Below are 20,180 nucleotides of genomic sequence, written 5' to 3'. Positions count from 1 at the left end.
ATTCACCCCTGTCTCTTAAAAATGTTTTTCACATTGGATATTGTGGTTTTCAATTAGGCGCTTGTCTTCAGTTTTAGCTGATCTTGCTCTTCAATGTGAAACTTGGTGGAACTGAATATTTGTGAGGAAAACCTGTCAAATAATACTCAACATCATTAATCTTTCAGGGCCACGTATATAATTCTACTTCTCGCATAAGAAACCGAAAAGAGAAGAAGTCATGGCTGGGCTTTGCACAGGTAACTACTGCAATATCAGTGAAATTAATTTACTTTTGTAATTGAGTTTTTTCATTGTTGACTTTTATAAAACAAAACTGCTTAAAGAGATAAGAGCAGGGAGCTGCATTAGTCTACATTGGAACAAGTAAAGTTTAAATGCACGCTCCAACATAAAAAAGAAGAAACATTTTAGCCATGGAGCTATCCACACCTAAAGAAAGACTCCATAGCTGAAATGCTGTTTTTCTTTCTTATTTCATTTCATTGTGGAATTAACATCTACTTGTTGCAAAAATACTTGAAGCTCTAGTAATTCTTAAATTCGTTATAAATTATTTCTAATTTATTGATCATCTACTTAAGTAAATGTCCTCTTACAATATTGGTGAAAAATTCTGTGAATTCTTGTTGCACAAGCACTGTTTTTGTCATTAGAATGCAGTGTAGGCCTTGTCATATTAAAATCATCAGCTTTGGCATAGAGTTCACATGAGTAGAAAATGGTTCAGGCTCATAAATGTCACAGACTTTTAGCTCGGGCAAATCCAGCATGCCATTTTATATTTTTACTGAAAGTTATTGACTCTATTAGGGAAAAACAATGTTAAATTCATAACTGGAGGATGTATTTTTACAGCTTTATGTAACTCTTTTACTTGTGCTGCTTCAGGGCTGCTTGTTGTACAGAGATATGAACAGTCATAGCATGAATGCTATCAAGATCAATCCTGAGACCTTGGAGCAGGAGGGGGCCATCACCATGCCTGGTATGGAGCACTTCATTGTGGAGCCTTACAGTCATCTTCACCTCTGTAGCCAGTTAGCTAATGTGCAAAGAGAACATGTCAGAGTGTATTTTTGCTCAAGTTAGCTAAATGTTTTAAACTTCCTATATGTCTTTTTTGTTAATTATTAATTAATGTTAAGTACCACATAGCAGTTTGTTATGTCACTTTAAAATGGAATCCATTAGCTCTATATATTTTTTTTTACTTGACTTAAACCTGTATTTCTCAGTTTCTGTTTCTGGAATGCTCCAGAAATAAAGCATTAGTAACATTGATATCTTGATACATTTCTCTCCTGTTTTATACTGAAAAGGCCAAAAAGGCTTGCCAAAATATTTACATAGAAAGTGCAAATAAGAGTAACAAGATTAAAAAGAGAAAAATACATTGTGATGCCACTTGGGGCAACTCGCAGCAGAGGCAACAGTTCTATGTGGGTCCCTGACCAAAGATAAACCCCGACTGAGGTTTGAAATGAAACTTGTTTATTTAAAAGGCACTATTTATATTACCACAGCAAAAAAGGCAGGTAATTCTGTCCAAGGTGATTAGCAGAGGTGCTTGTCCTCAGCCTGAAGGCGTGCCTATTAGCCATGTCAGCAGCAATAATGTGGCTGGTGTGGCAATGCCACAGCCTGTCTTCAGCCCGGAGCAGCTGAGTGGCTTGAGTTTTCAGCTTGATGGCTGTCTTAGCGGTATATCAGGCTGTGTGTTACCAGAGGCTGATGTGAAGATCCTGTGTCACTCTTATTCTGGCTTCTTCTCCCATATGCCTCATTCTATTCCTTGTTCTGAGCTCTATTTATGTGTACTGGAGCAGGGTGCACAGCTGATACGTGCTCCAGTGATTGCTCACGTCCAGCCTCGTGGATACCACATGTCCTGTTGCCCTTCTTGGGCAGGGGTAAAGCTTGTAAACAAAGAGGCCTCGGGAAAGTAATGCCCTACAGGGATGGTCCCTTGTGGCATCACAGCATTCATATATCACTTATGCTCCCTGTGTCGCACTTTTCATGTGTAATAATCAGATTTTTTTCCTTTTTTTCCCTCAGTGCTCCAAGCTGATGCGCAGAACATTGTTTTCACGGATGGAGAGTACGTCAATCAAATTGCAGCATGCAGAGATGTAAGAACATCTAAAAATCTGATTCACTTCCACTTCATATTTTTGTATGGGATGACCTTTTCTTTTTATACCCTTCCAATCAGAATTGGCTGTTTATTTCGGCTTGTCCTTGCAACCCCTGTAACAGCTGCCAGTATGGGAGTAAGAAGTAATATGAATTCTGTCACTCAGCTTGCTCACTTTTATTCAGCCACTTGCAATTGACAGCTGAGAGCCCCATAGTACCTTATAGGAGAGTTTTCAGCAATCAGAGAAGCAGCAAGTCTCTCGCTGATGTCAGTGCAAGCTGTCAAGTCCTTGGGTTCACAGTTGCTTAGCAACCCTGGATGACTCAGCCAATTATGCTTTGCAGTTTGAGGAGTCCTGAACTCAGCTAGCTTAATAAACCAGTGATGTTGAGATTACAGGGTGCAAACTATGCTCTTGGTATGGACCTTTGTGAATTGAATTTCCTGGGGGCTGTTTTGAGCTGATTTGATTGCTATCTTTAGGTTTTCACCTCAAACAGGTTTTGACACTTCACAGCAGCATGTTACTGTGCATTGTTCTAAATTTCTATGCCGACAACAATGTGAGCGTAGTTGATGATAAAAGCTTATGCAGCCCTTGTCTTCCTTTCCAGCTGCAAAGAACATGTCTAATCATGAATTTTATCAACAATGCTGTGTATGCCAGAAGGAAGTACTAGGGACCATGAGGATATGCAGTGAGCAGCATTATCAACTTATCTATCAATATTTGAACTCAGTTATAGACAAAGTCAAGAATTATAAACCTCCTTTTGTTTTAAAATAGAATTGCATTAATTTCAGACTCATTTGTTCTGTCAGCCCATGTAGGTTTATTGAATAAAGCATGAGACAGAAGGACATTAGTTTGTTGAGCTCCTGTAGTTACATCCACACAAGAACTGGTTTCTCTGAGGGATTTGGCAGGTTGCTAGGTGACAGCTTGAAGCAGTCAATCCTGAAAAATACTTAGTGTGCTTGGCTATGTGGAGGTAAGGAAAGAAAAAAGAGGGCTTTAAGCTTTTCAGTTTATTGACATCAAGATAACTTGTGACCATTGTCACATAATAACCCGGAACCTCTAAAGGAAACAAACATTGTAGAATGTAATATATAGCTGATCTTCTTTGGGACTCTGGAATGCATTATGTTCTTGGTAATGATAAGAAACACATTGTCCACAAATGCCCATACACCCATATTTTAGATTGGTTTTGGTTTTCAGATCTCATTTTTATAATTGTTCTCTTGACCCTTCTTTGATTGCCTGATTCCTTTGATATCTTCTTTTTACCATGTTAACTACCTGATGTTGTGCTTGGGAAGCTCTGTGTGGCAGTGCACCATGCTAAAGCTGTAAAGCCTGAGTGTGTTGGGGGAGGGGCAGGAAGCATATTTAATATTTCTTGATTCATCTTAACTGAAAATTGTTATGCAGAAAGGAAGGTGGGGGAAGGGAGAACTTTGAAATTCATGTATCTGCTTTGAAATAATTTGCATAGCAATTTCTTCAGAAGTCAGCCTGTGGAATTCTCTGAGCCAGCCTCATAAGTGGACCTAAGTGAAGACCCTCCATGTTGATGGAGGATCCCTTATGGGGGAAAATGAGCTTTTAGTGGTAGAAGCTTGTAAACTGCAAAACCAAGGACTGTATATTAAAAGGCTCCAAAGGGTGTTTTTACTGTGACCAGAATGGCCAATTTCACTATATGTTGTTACTTCACTGTGTGTAGTTACCCCTCTCCTCCCTCCCTGTGGTATCACACTATGAAGTCTCTGACTCTTCTCTGCATTGCTGTAAAACGCCTGACAGGGAATTGATACCTTTCACCACACTGTACATTTGTATCAATTGTGGAAACCGATGCACTCTTACAGAACAAGCACTACATAAATTGCGATGTCAGACCAAATTCTTTGTCAAGGGTTTACAAAAATATGGCAGCACATAGGAGATTTAAATATTCTTAAGTGAAGCATTAATGTTATGTGAAATTTCAGACATTTCTCAGTCTGTTCTTGTGTCAGTTTTTTTCCCCCCACTGAAAGTAGAGCTTGGTAAATGTTTTCTGTGGACTTAAACTCAAAGACAAAGAGGCTGTCATTTTAAATATCCAGGCTTTGGTGCAGTAATAGTTACTTTTCTGGTCTTCAGATTCTGAGTCTCTTTAATTCCATATCATAGTGACGATCCAAAATAAATCTGCCATGAATGTCAATTCCACAAATGAATGTACAATTTTTTATTGTTTTCCCTGTAGTCATTATTATCCAAGATGGGAGATTAAAATAAAATTCCCATTTTCATTTTATTTAACAAAAGCACTTTCTTCTTAAACCAAATCTGTCATTCTTCCTCGGGAATTTACTGTGCAAAATACATTTTAATTGTTATGTGTTAGCATTACAAACAATAGAAGAGAGAGGCGAAAAATGTCTTTTCAGATAAGAAAAATTAAACAAAAGCTGTAAAATGATCAACAGTAAAGTTTTTTCCAGTCATGTAAAAGTTGGTATAAAAAGTATTCTATGACCAGTAGCTGTGATTACGACAGCTCTTATGCTGTGATTAGTACTGTAGCTCCTATTAGCTATGACAGCCTCTTAAACTTCAGAAAGATGTTTGGTAAAGTGTTCTGACCAACTTGTAAAACCAAGAGGCCAAAAAATGGTGCATGCACCCTAATTCGCACCCATTTAAAGGAGTGTATAAAGATGAAAAGGCTGCAGGTGTGATTTGGACTCCTAGTTAAGTGCTGTGATTCACAGAAAGACAGTATATGATCATAGATTGCATTTGTTTGTTTTCCAGGATGGTTTTGTGGTGAGAATCTATGCAACAAGTACTGAACCAGCACTGCAACAGGAGCTACAGCTTAAACTGGCCCGAAAATGTCTCCATGCATGTGGCATCTCACTCTTTGACCTGGAGAAAGACCTGCATATTATCAGTAAGATTTATTTTTTTGTAACCTTGTCGCATCTAATCAATGATGGATGCTTCGTATGTTTCTTGTTGTCTTTGGTTCTCATTTGCCATTCCTCCTTTGTCTCTCACTTTGCCATGTAACAGAAGAAATTGTTTGTTTTTACCATGTACATTAAAGCAGACTATAATGGCTGTTAGACAGCATGGGCACTTTTAATTACATGAAATACAAGAAATTAATTTGCTTCTGGTGTACTTTTTTTGGTACCTTAACATTAAAACATGTTCTTTCATGTTTCATTTGAAATGTAAGGTTTGCTTTAAAGTGCTCATTAAGCTGTCCTTTTGACTGTCTTAAGAACTATGCTTTAAAACAGTATTTTAAATATAAATGGATTCACTGTCATTTTTACCACTTTAAGTACTATAAATGTGTAGAAAGATATTTATATATAAAGCATACTATTAAATATATATTTAACTATTTTAAATAGTCAAGTATTGTTGTATTCCTGTGGACAAAAGTAGTTTATTGTTATCTGAAGTGATGAAGTTTTCCACCAATGAGCTTTAAGAAAGAATTGCAGACTAACAGATGATAGTGTTCAGAATAATATCATCCTAAAATACAAAAAAAAATTATAACAGATGGTAATCAAGAAAGACATTTCTTCTGAATTAATGTTTTCATTGAAATATTTGGATCAAGTGTTAGTATTTTGTATGGCTTGAGTAAAAAAATACTCCATGAACCTAGGAATTCATTTTAAGGTTTCAGAGCTGTCTAGATTTCTATTGCTAAGACTTATTTATCAAATCCGTCTTGACCTCTTTCTTCAGGTACAGGGTTCGATGAGGAAGCCGCAGTACTGGGAGCTGGCAGGGAGTTTGCTCTTATGAAAACTGCATCCGGAAAGGTACTGGATTAGACACTATTTCTTTCTGCAACCCTGGAACTCGCACAGTTTTTTGTGTCAAATTAATTATTCACAAGCTATTAATAATGTCAAAGAAATTCTGTGTAAACAAGTCAGTCCTGTTCCTTGGTTGCCTGAAGTGAGTTTCCCATTGTGTACTGATGATCATGTGCTGTTGTTTAGTCATGCCCAGACTAGGCTGACAGCCAGTATATCACATCAGCAAGTCTTGCCTTTTTGGGGGAACTGGTATGTCTATTTTCACTTGGAGAAACACAACTATCTCATTTTGTCAGAGATGCAAAGATATTTTGGAAATATTCTATATAGTTGTTTTTGGTTTTATTAAGCATGTTTTGCTAATAGTTTCTTGCATTTTATCTGTCCGCATGTACTAGAGTTTACCCTTTAACCCTTTTTCCTGGAAGAATCAGTTAAAGTGTCAAGCGAAGTGCCAATAAATGTGCACTGTGAACTGAAATGAGTTGAAGTTCAAAGATATAACACTGGTGACATATTAATTGACCAGTTATTGTTTGCAGTATAGAAAAATATTCTTGTTTACAATTAGGTATGGGTAGGCAGAAAACCTAAGTAGATCTTGAGACATTCTTCCATGAATATTTAAAAATTCAGAAACTGATTAACCCAAATATTGAAACAGTAGTTGCCAGGTGAGTTTGTGTGTCTGCGTAACAACATCTTTCTGGCTTTCTAGGAGATAAAAAGGTGATTAAAAGATTGATCTAATTTCACGGTTACGTACATGGCCCAATAGATAGACGATAAGACCTCTTTAGATCAGTTATAGCTTAGTTTTTTTTATTTTTGCAGAACACATGTAGAGTCCTGGCCCAAGGTGGGTGTGAAATAAGGTATTAATGTATGTATAGTCATGAAGATTTACGAATGGTAGCTCACCATGTTGACCCAAGGCAGGATGATCTGCTAATGAAGCAAATAACTTAGTTAAATGGCTGGAAACATTTTATTTTTATCCATATTGCTTAGCAATTAGCAGTAGCCACTGCTGGATTCTAAAATTAAAGAAACTGTGTACAAACAACTATAGTGCTTTTGTTTTGTTTTTTCTGACTGTATCATGTAATGAATTATTCCACTTTTGGCTATTAATGCCTAAATAATTCTCAAATCACTTTGCTGCTAGTTACCAGATGTGCTAGATGGGCCATATGGCATCAACTCATTTTGCAATATGTAATTTATGTTCTAAACTGTCTCTGATATACAGTGTTAATTAACATGTTAAATATTTAAGAGGTACTGGGCTTATATATTTACTCAAAAGGAATAGGTAGTTGTTGTTTCTTCTTGATAGAAGTGTTGTGACCTGGCTAAATGAAGCACTTATTTGCAGATGATTAGATGTACATATCGGATGCAAAATTCCTCAGTGTAAAAGCTATTAACCATTGTATTTTTTCTCTTATTATGTAATCACAGTCTTACACTAGGGATTATTTTGGATTTGTAAACCTAACAAAAATAGAAACTGATGACCTGTGATTTGGCAAAAAGAGTTTGTGGATTATTTGGGATATCCTACATTCCCTATAAGAGGGCAATTTCAGTTTAGAATCAAAATTGAACAACCTTGAAAGTCAAAGTCAGACCTGCTAGGGGTTTGTCCTGTTGACCAGGGTAATGCTTATTGCCTAGAAAGTGGGTAATACACAGCCTATCCATAAAAAAAGTTTTACAGTAGGAAACCAAGTATTTATACACTAAGTCTTACTTCTGTCACATGTTATAGAAATGATCATTAGAACTAAATTAGTAGCCCCTCTAAATGGATACTGTTCTCTAGGGGGCAGTCTGTATGGATTTTAAAAAAAGTATCTCAACTAACTTGCTAGCGTCCTTGGAAGGTGATAACAGTCATGGTTACAAAATGAGCATATGATATGGCACATTTAGATTTTCAGAAGACTTTGATGAAGCTTTTCATTAAAGGTTAATTCTCTAATTGGCATTTAATGTTAATTTGGATTAAGACCTGCTAAATGGAGAGGAAACATAAAGAATGAATGTTACAATTGGGGTGATGAAATCAATGATGAAAATAAGTGTCTTTGCTGTTATGGAATCAATCCATAAACATGTGATCAGGTACATTTCTGGACTCAGCGGAATGTTCCGCTTTGACGGGCTGAAAGAAATCTTTTTTTCAGTCTTGAATAAACACTATCAGGGGATGTGATTCAGGTTTTCAAAATCCTCAGAGACATTAAGTCAACCTGGTAGACATCATTAAGCAGAGTGGACCGGAGTGGTGCATGAGAGTCGGAGTACAAGTGAAACTTTATTACACAAAGGATTATAGATAGATAGATGACTTTATTGATCCTGAAGGGAAATTGATGTGTTACAGCAGTCCAAGACAAGCAAAAGCAGACATCAGAATAGATGAAAAATTATACAAAATAAATATAAAATAAATACATAGGTGTGTGTAAAATATGATGATCACAGTCAATGTAAAAACAATACAATATGTGCAAAATGTGCATAGGTTTATACAGATTGATTGTCCAAAAAGTATAATGGAGCAACATGCTGTCCATAGATGAGCAAATGAAGGGCTAACAGTCCTAGCCTAGGGCAGCGTTATACACCCTGACAGCCGCCGGGAGGAAAGACCTGATCTACAACAAGATAGTCATATTTTCAAAGCCAATACCAGATGTTTTTTTTCAAGAAGCATCCTGATATATCAAAAACACAAAACAAGCCAGGTGGGCCAAGAAGCCTTCTCTCATTTGCAGCCCTTCTTGTGCTCTTGTATCTAGCATTTTCAGATATTTACTGTATATTCTGTTGTGATATAAATGCTAAGAACACACGCAAGATATTAAAAAAGAAGTATTATTTTGAGTGGTAAACCCCAAGTTATGCCGCAAGTTATGATAGTTTTTTTTCTGACTGGGTTTTGGCTATTAGTACCTAAATAATTCTCAAATCACTTAGCTAGATGGGCCATATGGCCTCCACTCATTCTTTTTAATGATTGAATGATTTAATGTTACTTATGTGAAAATTGGTGTGCGTCTTGATTGTCTTGTTAGTGATTTACTTCTCTCTTTGTTTTTCTCAGATCTATTATACTGGAAAGTACCAGAGCCTGGGGATCAAACAAGGCGGGCCCTCAGCTGGGAAGTGGGTGGAGCTGCCCATTACCAAGTCCCCGAAGATTGTGCAGTTCTCCGTCGGGCACGACGGCTCTCACGCGCTGCTGGTGGCTGAAGATGGGAGTGTCTTCTTCACGGGGTCTGCAAGCAAGGGCGAGGATGGAGAATCAAGTACTTGATTTTATGAGATTTGTTGAAGGATTTCTTGCTTTAAACTTTCTTTGCATGTAGATCCTTGGATCCATTAGCTGCTCACTTGCAGACAAGCTCGATGAATGGTCACCTCTTATTTGTAGCCTTTCTTACATTCTTATTGTTTTTTTGGGCAGATTTTTTGTCATTGAGGCAGTCCTGTTTTTAAAGGTTATACGAGTAGAACCTTCCTGCCTTAGTTGTCTACATACTGTAGAAAACGGTTTACTGCTATGCACAACTTTTTACATGCTGCCTATGTTCGTATATTATGAGACCGTGTTGTATGGTTTGAAATCATTTTCTTCAGGAGAGTTTTTTTCTTTTGTATGTCCAGCAAAAAGCAGGCGACAACCGAAGCCCTACAAGCCCAAGAAAATGATTAAACTTGAGAGCAAAATGGCAGTCTACACAGCATGCAACAACGGGAGCAGCAGCATTGTGACGAAAGATGGCGAGCTGTACATGTTTGGGAAGGATGCTGTTTACAGTGACAGTACTTGTACGTACTATCCGCCTTCCAGTAGTTCTAGGTTCCCTTGCGTGAGAGCCGATGAGAGTCAGTAACAGGTTATTTTTTTTCTGTCGGACAGTAAGGTGATATTTTTGGCAGATCATCTGACATACCCCCAGTAACCACTCTTTCGTAGCTCATGCGGTACTATGGTTGTTGTGTCGCTTAACTTCTGATCTCTTTGCGATTGACACGAGTCAACATTGTGTTTTTGGATATGAATGTTAGGGATACAATGTTTGTGCATTGCATTTAGTGGTATGTTGTGTTGTATCTTCAGTATTCCCAAAATATAGATATTTAAATGATAGGTTCATGCGGAATATGTTTTTTTCACCCCATGAGCTTTCTCCGAAAGACCAGAAACTTGAATGTATTTGTATTAGTGTTGTGTGCAAAATACAAATGGTACGCTTCCTTACAGGCCAGGTGACAGACTTGAAAGGACACTTCGTAACTCAGGTAGCTATGGGGAAGGCTCACACATGTGTGCTGACAAAGAATGGAGAGGTGTGGACTTTTGGTGTCAACAACAAAGGACAATGCGGCCGAGACACTGGGTCAATGAGCCAAGCTGGGAAAGGTAAGAGCATGAGAAAACACTATTTCAAACCACACCTTGGCTTGCTTTTTTTTGATTGTTTACTTTAATTACTTGTGATTAACCTGAGGGAAAGGCTGGTATACCTTTGTTTTCTGGTTGTCTAAGGAACTTGTGCTTCCAATTTTACCATGCGCAGTAAACCTTTAAATTGGTATATTTCTCTATGTGATTTATGAAAGCCTTTGGGTGTGATTTGTAGAGTGAGCCAGAAGCAATTTAATATGTTTGGACAATTTTAATTTTTGCATTGTGCTGCACAAGGCTATGACTATAAGCCCTGTCTAGACAGTTATACTGTGAGCTTTTTAAACAGCCTTTGATTAGAACTGCCCATCTACTACCATATTAGACAATTACTTATGGCAGGAGCAGTTTTGTGCACTCTTGAGTTAGTTTAGAATTTGAAGTGTCTTGAATGAGGCTGAAGCAGTGATGTGCGTGTCCATGTGGCTGAGCAGGTTTTGGTGTGGAGAATATGGCCACTGCAATGGATGAGGACTTGGAGGAAGAGCTAGACGACAAGGAGGAAAAGTCCATGATGTGTGCTCCTGGCATGCACAAGTGGAAGCTGGACCAGTGCATGGTGTGTACAGTGTGCGGAGACTGCACGGGCTATGGGGCCAGCTGTGTGAGCAGTGGCCGGCCGGACCGAGTTCCTGGAGGGTGAGTTCTTCGTCTTGCTCCTGAACCTTTGACTTTTTTTGTGTGTGTCTCTTTACCTCACTTCCCTTCCTGCAGAGACTTTTGCAAGCGAAGCATATTAAGCTTTTTGTTTCCATGTATGATCTAATGAAATGCACTTTTCCTAAGAAAAAGTTTCTCATTCATTAATATGCCCTCCAAAGTATTGAAGTCTCATTTATATTTTCTTTAAATGGGGAAGTGTGATTAATTATACAGGCATCCATTGTAGAAAAATGGGGAGTGACATTTTAAAAAGCAGGATTGTGTTTTTATTTATTGGGGATAGTGTCTTCACTGTGGGATTTGTTTATCCAGCCTGTGGGGCTGGACTATGCCAAGGAGGGTGTAGAAATGGAGGGATCAGAGTCACAGGAGGAGGGATACAGTCTGATGGGAAGAGGCAAGATGCAGGAGAGACATGACAGCAGTGAGATACAAGGAAAAATGGATTTCAGTCAGCTCAGTGACGTTTGTAGACAGGGCCAGCTTTAGCATGCCTGTGTCATTATTGTTTAATATCACCTGAGACTTTTATCCAATCAGGCATATTGTACATTCAAGACAGTCACTGGACTGTAAAAAATGTGGGTAAATACCCTTCATCTGATTTGATGACTTATAAACAATTTTTCATATAAAGAAGACATTTGTGAATTTGTATTCGTATTTTTTGCATTGAAGAAGCTCTGTAAATGTAAGTGCTGTTTTAAGAACCTACAGCTCTCGTGTTGGTTTTTATTCATATTTTTCTTTCATCGGTGGTGCTGCTGACTTTTCCTTTTGCCGATATTGTCGGAGCCCGAGTTAGGGAAGTGGAAAACTGATCGCGATTGCTCTCTGTGCTCTTCTCTGCAGCATCTGTGGTTGTGGCTCCGGGGAGTCAGGCTGCTCGGCCTGTGGCTGCTGCAAGGCCTGTGCCAGAGAGCTGGATGGACAAGAGGCCAGGCAGAGAGGGATCTTTGATGCTGTGAAGGAGATGATCCCATTAGATTTACTTTTAGGTAAAGCCTGACATTACATCATACACGTCCCTCCCCCCTCATTTGGACTCAGACCAGAAAATACAATCTCCAGTAATTCTGTATGTAGCTCTTTCTGTATGAGGCAGACTAGGTTCCTTTGTTCCCAAGGCTACCATTTTGAGATATGCAAGTGATATATTTATCATAGTTTGTTTTATTTAAAAGAAGAGGGGTTTGTTTAAATTCCTTTGTGTTTCCAGCCATCCTTTATAATTTGTTTCTGGATATTGCAGAATAAAATGGCTAATTAAAGTTTATCAATTAGATTATTTCCTCCTGTGTTGTGGGGCTGCTGGCTGCCGTGTGTTGTCCAGTTGGAGGAGGAATTGGGTACCGTCCTAAATGTCTATCACTATGGGATCATTTGGAATAAAAAGTGCTACCAGTTCTTTTTATTTAACTTTAAATGCTGCATTTTATTATATTATTATTATTATTATAGTTTCTTATACTTTTATAGTGCTTTTCTGGACACTCCATTCAAAGCACTTTACAGGTAATGGGGACTCCCGTCCACCACACATCAGCTCTCAGTGGGGAGGAGAACAGAGTGATGAAGTCGGTTAAGAGATTGGGGATTATTAGGAGGCCATGATTGGTAAAGGCCAATGGGAAATTTGGCCAGGATGCCGGGGTAACACCCCTATTTTTTTTGAGAAGCGCCCTGGGATTTTTAATGACCAGAGAGAGCCAGGATCTTGGTTTTACATCTCATCTAAAAGAAAATGCCCGTTTACAGTACAGTGCCCTGTCACTATACTGGGGTATTAGGACCCACACAGACTGGTGTGTGCAGGGTGAGCGCCCCTTACTGGCCCCAGTAACACCACTACCAGCAGCAACCTTAGTTTTTCCCAGGAGGTCTCCCATATAGGTACTGACCAGGCTCACACTTGCTTAGCTTCAGTGGGTTTCCAGCAATGAGTTGCTGGTTAAATTAAATCTACATAGATTATAGTAGATATACCAAGATTAATCATTAAAGTGTTCTTTTTTTGAGTGCTGTAACTTGGCCAGACTAGTAAAAGCACTTTCTTGGAGTGCAGGATATGTCTTTAACCCAGTCGTAGGAGGTCTGAATTCAGGCTGAATAAAAACAGGATGCCCAGAGTGATGAGATGCACTGGACAGCAGTAGCTACACTATTGCTGCTGTGAGTTGCTGGGGGACCTGTGAGCTTGCAGTGTTGACAGCAAGCACAATCAACCTCTCCTGCAGATGCTATGTGATTTACAATGTGCAAAATGGCAAAAATATTTCCATTTCAGCAGAGTGTTCACAGTTCTTATTTCCACCCATGCTGATTGGTTAACAGTTCTCAATTTAGAAATCTAAAAAAAATTAGAATTGTATTAGTTCTTGTCAGCTCCATCATTCATCTTTGTATGTTTTTTCCCCCAAAATCCACAACTGTTTTATTTTAGCTGTCCCTGTCCCTCCAGGAGTAAATATTGAAGAGCATATCCAAATACGGCAAGAGGAGAAGAGACAAAGGATAAATCGCAGACACCGGCTGGAAGAAGGAAGAGGTATGTCGATCCCTTTTTGTTTAATGAAGAGGCCGAGTGCACAGACTTCAGGTGGGAAGTTCTCTCTCATGCTGGGCGATGATCACATTGAAAGAAATGGTAGGGAACTTAACCATAGGTGATAAAGTTACTTTTGAGCATTTGTGGTGAAGTCTGAAAATATACTGGAACACTTTAGAAACACAAGACATTATAACCCCAGTTATTATTACTCATAATAACATATTCTTACGTGTTCGTGCATTTTAAGAAGTTCTGATATGGCTGTAGAGATGGTTAGAGCTGATGTCTGATTTTTTTTAAATTCCTCTTTTATCTTCCAAGTTTAAAAATACATTAAATGCGACACATGGAAAACATAAGTATTAGTCGTTATGTAATTTTGATTTTGCACATGTAAACGTGATATTTACAGGCATAAAAAGTTTTTATTATATTTTGATGGTGCCTCAGGCCTCTTTTGTCTTAGTGAATAAGGGGATCCATGCTTGTGTGCATTTTGCTGCCAGAGATGTTGCAACATAGTTGCAACTAGTGCATTTAGGGTTTTTTAATTCATCGATCATCAATAGGTATCAGCAAAGCAAGCAATTAATAGCTTTTGTGATCAATCTAGACCCAGTCAATGATGTGTAACAACCCATCAGAGACTACCTCAAGTTCAAGTTAAGTTCAAGTTCAAGTTTGTCATTATACTCATATACAGGTATATGGTATAATGAAATGCTATTTCGCTGGCTCTCAGACAGTAAGAAGTAAAAAAAAACAACAATACAAATACAAAAACAAAAAAAAACAATAACAATGTTGTCTACCTGATGAAATATTTAAATTTCTTAAAACTATCTTAGATGATAATCTATAAACCTATTAACAGTCAAGATGGCTAAGAGCTGCCGATATTCAGTTAAGGAACTCCTGCATCATTTGTTGTGTGATAAAAAGTAACCCCTATAAGACTCCTCTCAGCACATCAATGTAGATAAAAATGGATATTGGTGGAAGGATGGTGTGGTTCACTTATTTAATAATGTAGATTTAATACACAGGAGATGGAGATGTTGTAAACAGTTCACTGAGGTGTGTTTTGGTGGCAGAGTGTAATGGTGTGGGTGACAGTTGATCAGAACTTTATCAGTCACTTGCTTTTTTATGGTAATTTTACTGCACTGCATTGTTCTGACTATTTTCAAACTTTGACCACCTGTTTTCTTCTGCCTTGCCCCTGTTTTTGTAACACCTGATACAAATGTGGTATAACAATGCAGATGGTAACACTGTCTAGCACCTGTGGGATGGGTTGAGTAGATGTTATACTTTAGTGTGAGACACTAACAGAACGGCTGAAGAGGCAGTGACTTTGCTCATTGTATGGAGGAACATTCCCGTGGTACATGTGCTGTGCATGTTCCATGCACTTTTATCTCTTCTAATGTTTATCTTGAATATGGAATTGTTTCTAAAGTGTTTCAGTCATACAGCTTCCTGTTTGCATAGCACATGCAAATAAAAATCAACAGGGAATTCGGGACGCTTTCCAATGTCGAAAACATTAACTCAAAATTCCTGTCTTCCAATAACTTGAGAACCAGCACTTGTCTGAATCAGGTAGTGAAGTCTGTTTCACAGATACCTCATAATTCTGAACTGTAACAGGTACCAAATAAAAAAAACAAATGATTACATTTTGTGTATTTGATTACAGCATGGCATTGTAATTTCTTGTTGTTAAGCATTTAAGCATTGATTAAACCTGCTTAATTTTTAACTGTGCTACATCTGTTTTTTGTCACTGGCATAATTGGAAATACTGCTAGTTGTAGTAATTCAGCAGATTCTTCTTTGCCAAATTGCCAACACTTTTATGAAGACAAAAATATTATGGATTATGAATGAAAGTTTTGGGCTGATTTAATTTTTTCTTTAATTTAATTCTTTATCTTTACAGGAATATTCTTTAGTCTTGAGACAGCATTACAAGCAATATTTACATTATGCTCAGTGGATTGTCATGGGTTTACAGCATGTTTCTGTAAACTGGGTATTATTACGAAGTTAATGCTTTTGAACTGTGGATGGTTTTTTTTCTTTATGTTGTATTTTCCATATTTTTTAATTTGCCTTGTTTTGTTGACCATTCTTTTTCTCATTTGAAAGCTTTCCCATGCATGTGAAAGTTTCTTTTTCCTCAGGCCCCTTTGTATTTCCTGGTCCCATTTATATGCATCAACGAGAGCAGGCCATAGCCAGACTAGGACCCCTTCAGGCACAGCTAAAGCATAAGCGGGACAAACACAAAGGTACTTTGGTCTTCATTAACAACTAGGAGCAGCCCTTCAGCTCGTCTCTTGAGTTCTCTGAGTTTTTCATTTACAAAAAATCACAAAATTAAGCTCATTTTTCTGTTTTCTGTTCTTGGTGTAAAGTATACCTGAGGAGAAAGAAAACCGATAGTGATTGAATCTGACAGCTAGTTGTCCATTTGCTTATTGACTGTAATCTCTGAATTACTGTATTACATGCAGAATGTTGTGTAGTTTGGTCTTAAGAGGGTGATGATTCCAAATAACAAAGACATACACACAACACTAGTGTAATGGATAGTATGGTGTTTCCGTATCACCTATAATCTTCAGAGCTGGTGAGAACAGCATTTGTATTATGTTTACATGAAAAATGTAACAGAGAAATCGTAGAAGCTTTTTCCTTTGTCTTACCCCCATGTTTTTTATTAAAGAAGAAAACAGAACACTTGCAACCCTCTCTAAAGTCTATGTGGCACAACGATCACAGGTCACTGTAGCATGTCAGCTTTTCATGCTCTTCCTGCCCGCAAATTAAATGTCGGTCACATTTAATTTTGAAACAGGTAGGTCTGCAGGAGCTACTATTGAGGAGACTTTGATTATCTTTGCTTTGCTCTATGGGAAACATCAGGATGCAGAAGAAATCCACCAAATTTGTTCTTTTTGACTGCAAGAGTGTAGCAGTAGTGCTCGAGAGGCTGTTATATATGTACTACTAAATGTGTTTGTGACATACCGTGTTTTGTGATTTATGCATGTTTCTTGGAAACCTAATAATTTAAAAAACTTTTTGAGGGGTTTGACAAAAAGATGTGGCCGGAGATAGAAGTAATTCATAGGCATCTTCACATCATTTGCTTTACATAGACATGCAAATCTGTTCTATTTTGCTGCTCAAGTGACATGTTCTTAAGATAGCTGTGGCCTTACTTAGCAGAAGCTTTCTTTCCCCCTTCTGTCTTGATATTTTTAAAGTAGTACAGTATTGATATCAGACATTAATGTGTCATTTTGCTGTGTTTTGATGCTTTGAGTTGTAGTAAGTGTTTTGAAAAATAGTTGATATCTGTAAAAAAAGTAACTTACTGTCTTTTAAGATGCTTCTTGAAATAACTTACTTTTTTCCATCCTTTGGCCCTTTTCATAAAGTTTCATATTATTATTATTATTATTATTATTATTATTATTATTATATGAATTTTGGGTTTTTTTTCTTTCCGCTGTTTTGGTGGTGCTTTAAGTTATGGACTAATAATTGGATAGCATTCACAGATTGTCACAAATGCGCTTTCAGCACTTTCTTTGTAATTAAACAAGCTATCTATTGTGAGCTGTTTTTGTAGTGGCTAAAGCAGCTGTAGTGATCTCATCCAAAGTGAGAATCACTTTGCTTGTAGCAATAACAGTAACTACTGCAAAAGAGAAGCATTTAATACTTATGCTCATGTCTCAGTGCCCTGAATCAAGAGCAAAACATACCAGAACTCTTAATCATTTTAACAGAAATTATAGAGAAGGCATTTTAACTACAGTGAAAGATTGGTGGGAAATGATATGGCTCACAAGGGAGTACTTGTTTTTGGTTTCAAATATTTACATAACCTTGCCTCACCATTGTTTTTCAATGTTATGTTTGAGCTCTTTTTACAGGTGGCAGCAGTGTGTCAGGAGCTGCACTAGCTGATAAATCGTTGTTCCAAGCTATACAGTTGCAGAATGTGTTTTTGTCCACCGTGTGTCTCATCTGACCCCCTCTTTGCTGACACATTTTCACTCGATCTATAGATGGCAGTGGGGATCGCGGGGACAAGGATGCAAGCAAAATCACCACTTACCCTCCGGGGGCAGTGCGCTTTGACTGTGAGCTCCGAGCTGTGCAGGTTAGCTGCGGGTTCCATCACTCAGGTATGTACCCGTATTTCCATCAGGCGGATTTTATAGTCTTCCTCCAGGAATCTGCCAGTATCTTCAGTGCATAACATAATATGTGCTCTAAGTTTCTGTAAAAAAAAGTCACATTTTTTGTAGTGTAAGCTTAGAGTCACACTTCGATACCCGTGCTTGACCTCTGTTGTGGAGCTCTGTGACATCATGTTTTGAAGGACACTATATAAAACTTTCCTTTCAGCTTTCAATACAGAAATGTACTGTAAATACATCAAGGTCTGATGAACAAATATATTGTTTCCATTATTAATCTTTGTACAAGTATGAATGCCTGTATTAAGCCTCCATGAGGTAAAAGTCTCATTTGCTTTGTTCCAGTGGTGTTGATGGAGAATGGAGATGTCTATACTTTTGGCTATGGGCAGCATGGACAACTGGGCCATGGAGATGTTAATTCCAGGTAATGCACAGCAAGGCTTTGTATTAGTTACACTGCAAAAGCTTAAAGATTTATTGATTTTAATTGTGATAGACCAAATTTGTGCACCTAAATTTCCCAAACGAATAATTCAGCGCGTGCCAAGGTGTAGGCGGTGTCATGGCACTGTAATTGAGAGCGTTGGCTAGTGTTTACCTTTTTGCCCTGACTCAATTCCACTTTGAGTTGAGCACTCTGGCCTACCTAAGTGAATTCCTTTGATGAAGCGTTTTTTCCACTTCTCTGTATGATCCGTAGTGTAGTGGGGCTGCAAGCACCTTTTGATTCCTTTGAGTGACATAGGTGGGACTGCACTTCAGTAGTGGATGAAGTGGGTCCTCTCCTTCATATGAGGCAATTGGAGTCCCTTGGGATGACAAGTGCTGCTTATATGCAATGAGTTTATTCTTATTCTTGTTATTTCTAATTGCTCATCAGGGGATCTCCAACCCTGGTGCAGGCCTTGCCAGGCCCCAGTATCCAGGTGACTGCTGGGAGCAACCACACTGCTGTTCTCCTAATGGACGGTCAAGTCTTCACCTTCGGGAGTTTCTCGGTAAGAAAAAACGAAAAGTTTATTATTTTAGCGAAATGTCCTGTTTTGGAGTTACCAAAACTTGGCTTGATAACTTATTCTAGACTCTCAACCATTTGTGTAAAAAAAGCCTCCTGTTCTCCTTTTTAAATGCACTAGCCTTCCCCTCATGTTTCTTTGTCATTGTCATTAGGCATTAAATTTTAATGGCAGAATCTAACATATATGAACATTTTTCTACATTTAAAACTATACTTTGTATTTATTGCATGTTGTACTCAACGTAAATGGGCTCGTATTGCTTTTCCCTTGGCAGAAAGGACAACTTGGAAGGCCAATTTTAGACATGCCATATTGGAATGCAAAGCCATCTCCCATGCCGAACATTGGAGCCAAGTATGGGCGAAAAGCTACCTGGATTGGAGCTAGCGGAGACCAGACCTTCCTGAGGATTGATGAAGCGCTAATAAACTCGCATGTCTTAGCCACTTCAGAGATTTTTGCCAGCAAACACATCATAGGTAAAGATCAGCTTTTGCCTTTTTTTTTCCTTAATTGAAAGTTTCCAAATACCAATGTGTATTTATTATTAAAAGTTGTTTTAAATTCATAATATAATTTATTTTTTAGGCTTGGTACCTGCATCTATGTCCGAGCCCACGCCTTTCAAATGCCTTCTGATAAATAAGGTTGATGGAAGTTGCAGAACCTTCAATGACTCTGAACAAGAGGACCTGCAGGGCTTTGGTGTGTGTTTGGATCCAGTCTATGATGTCATCTGGAGGTAAGTCTTTCTCAGTGGTAAGAATGTAGTTGAGATAGCAGATTACTAATAACTATTAAGGCATCCTAAATTCTGAGTACATCTAGGTTAAGTACAATGTTTTTTTATTTGGGGGGAGTTTAATTGATCATCTTAACAGAAGATAGGGTATAAATTGAAAAAAATACGATCTGAGCTGATGTTGCTTATTTTAGATGCTAGTCACTTAATGACCTCAAGGATCTCATTCAGCTATTCCTTGAATGATCCCAGGGTGTCTGCTTTTAGCATCATGGCTCAGTGGCTTGTCTCATATCTTCAAGCCTTCTTGTGTAAAGAACTGACTGCTTATTTCAGTCCTAAAGGGTATGTACTCTTATTTTCCACTTGTATCCTGGGGTCAGTCTTTCACAACTCATGCTGAAATTGTCATTTGGATACAGGATACCGTTTGTCATTTTCTTTTAGGGCTTTATACTGTATACATATGATCTTTTTTTTTACCACTAAATAGATTAGGTCCATACA

At 38.1% G+C, this 20,180-nt stretch overlaps 1 protein-coding gene across 14 annotated transcripts in view; it reads left to right on the top strand.

The window, feature by feature from the left end:
* mycbp2 (MYC binding protein 2) overlaps positions 1-20,180 on the top strand; it is a 100,158-nt gene that overhangs the window by 24,980 nt on the left and 54,998 nt on the right. For 13 of the 14 annotated variants that reach the window (XM_088912516.1, XM_088912513.1, XM_088912519.1 and 10 more), the window contains exons 7-23: positions 168-239; positions 892-988; positions 2,062-2,135; positions 4,956-5,094; positions 5,913-5,989; positions 9,105-9,309; positions 9,668-9,832; positions 10,269-10,427; positions 10,907-11,111; positions 11,988-12,133; positions 13,597-13,683; positions 15,876-15,983; positions 17,775-17,894; positions 18,255-18,336; positions 18,793-18,910; positions 19,206-19,410; positions 19,520-19,673. In XM_088912516.1, the coding sequence (XP_088768642.1) occupies positions 168-239; positions 892-988; positions 2,062-2,135; positions 4,956-5,094; positions 5,913-5,989; positions 9,105-9,309; positions 9,668-9,832; positions 10,269-10,427; positions 10,907-11,111; positions 11,988-12,133; positions 13,597-13,683; positions 15,876-15,983; positions 17,775-17,894; positions 18,255-18,336; positions 18,793-18,910; positions 19,206-19,410; positions 19,520-19,673 (2,213 nt within the window). The remainder of the gene's footprint in view (positions 1-167; positions 240-891; positions 989-2,061; positions 2,136-4,955; positions 5,095-5,912; positions 5,990-9,104; positions 9,310-9,667; positions 9,833-10,268; positions 10,428-10,906; positions 11,112-11,987; positions 12,134-13,596; positions 13,684-15,875; positions 15,984-17,774; positions 17,895-18,254; positions 18,337-18,792; positions 18,911-19,205; positions 19,411-19,519; positions 19,674-20,180) is intronic. The other variant, XM_088912510.1, reaches the window with a different exon arrangement.

The sequence above is a fragment of the Atractosteus spatula genome, chromosome 4 (genome assembly GCF_055471065.1).
Source record: "Atractosteus spatula isolate fAtrSpa1 chromosome 4, fAtrSpa1.hap1, whole genome shotgun sequence".
Classification (NCBI taxonomy): domain Eukaryota; kingdom Metazoa; phylum Chordata; class Actinopteri; order Semionotiformes; family Lepisosteidae; genus Atractosteus; species Atractosteus spatula.
The sequence above is the reverse complement of the archived record's forward strand: the minus strand, read 5'-3'. Positions and strand labels throughout refer to the sequence as shown.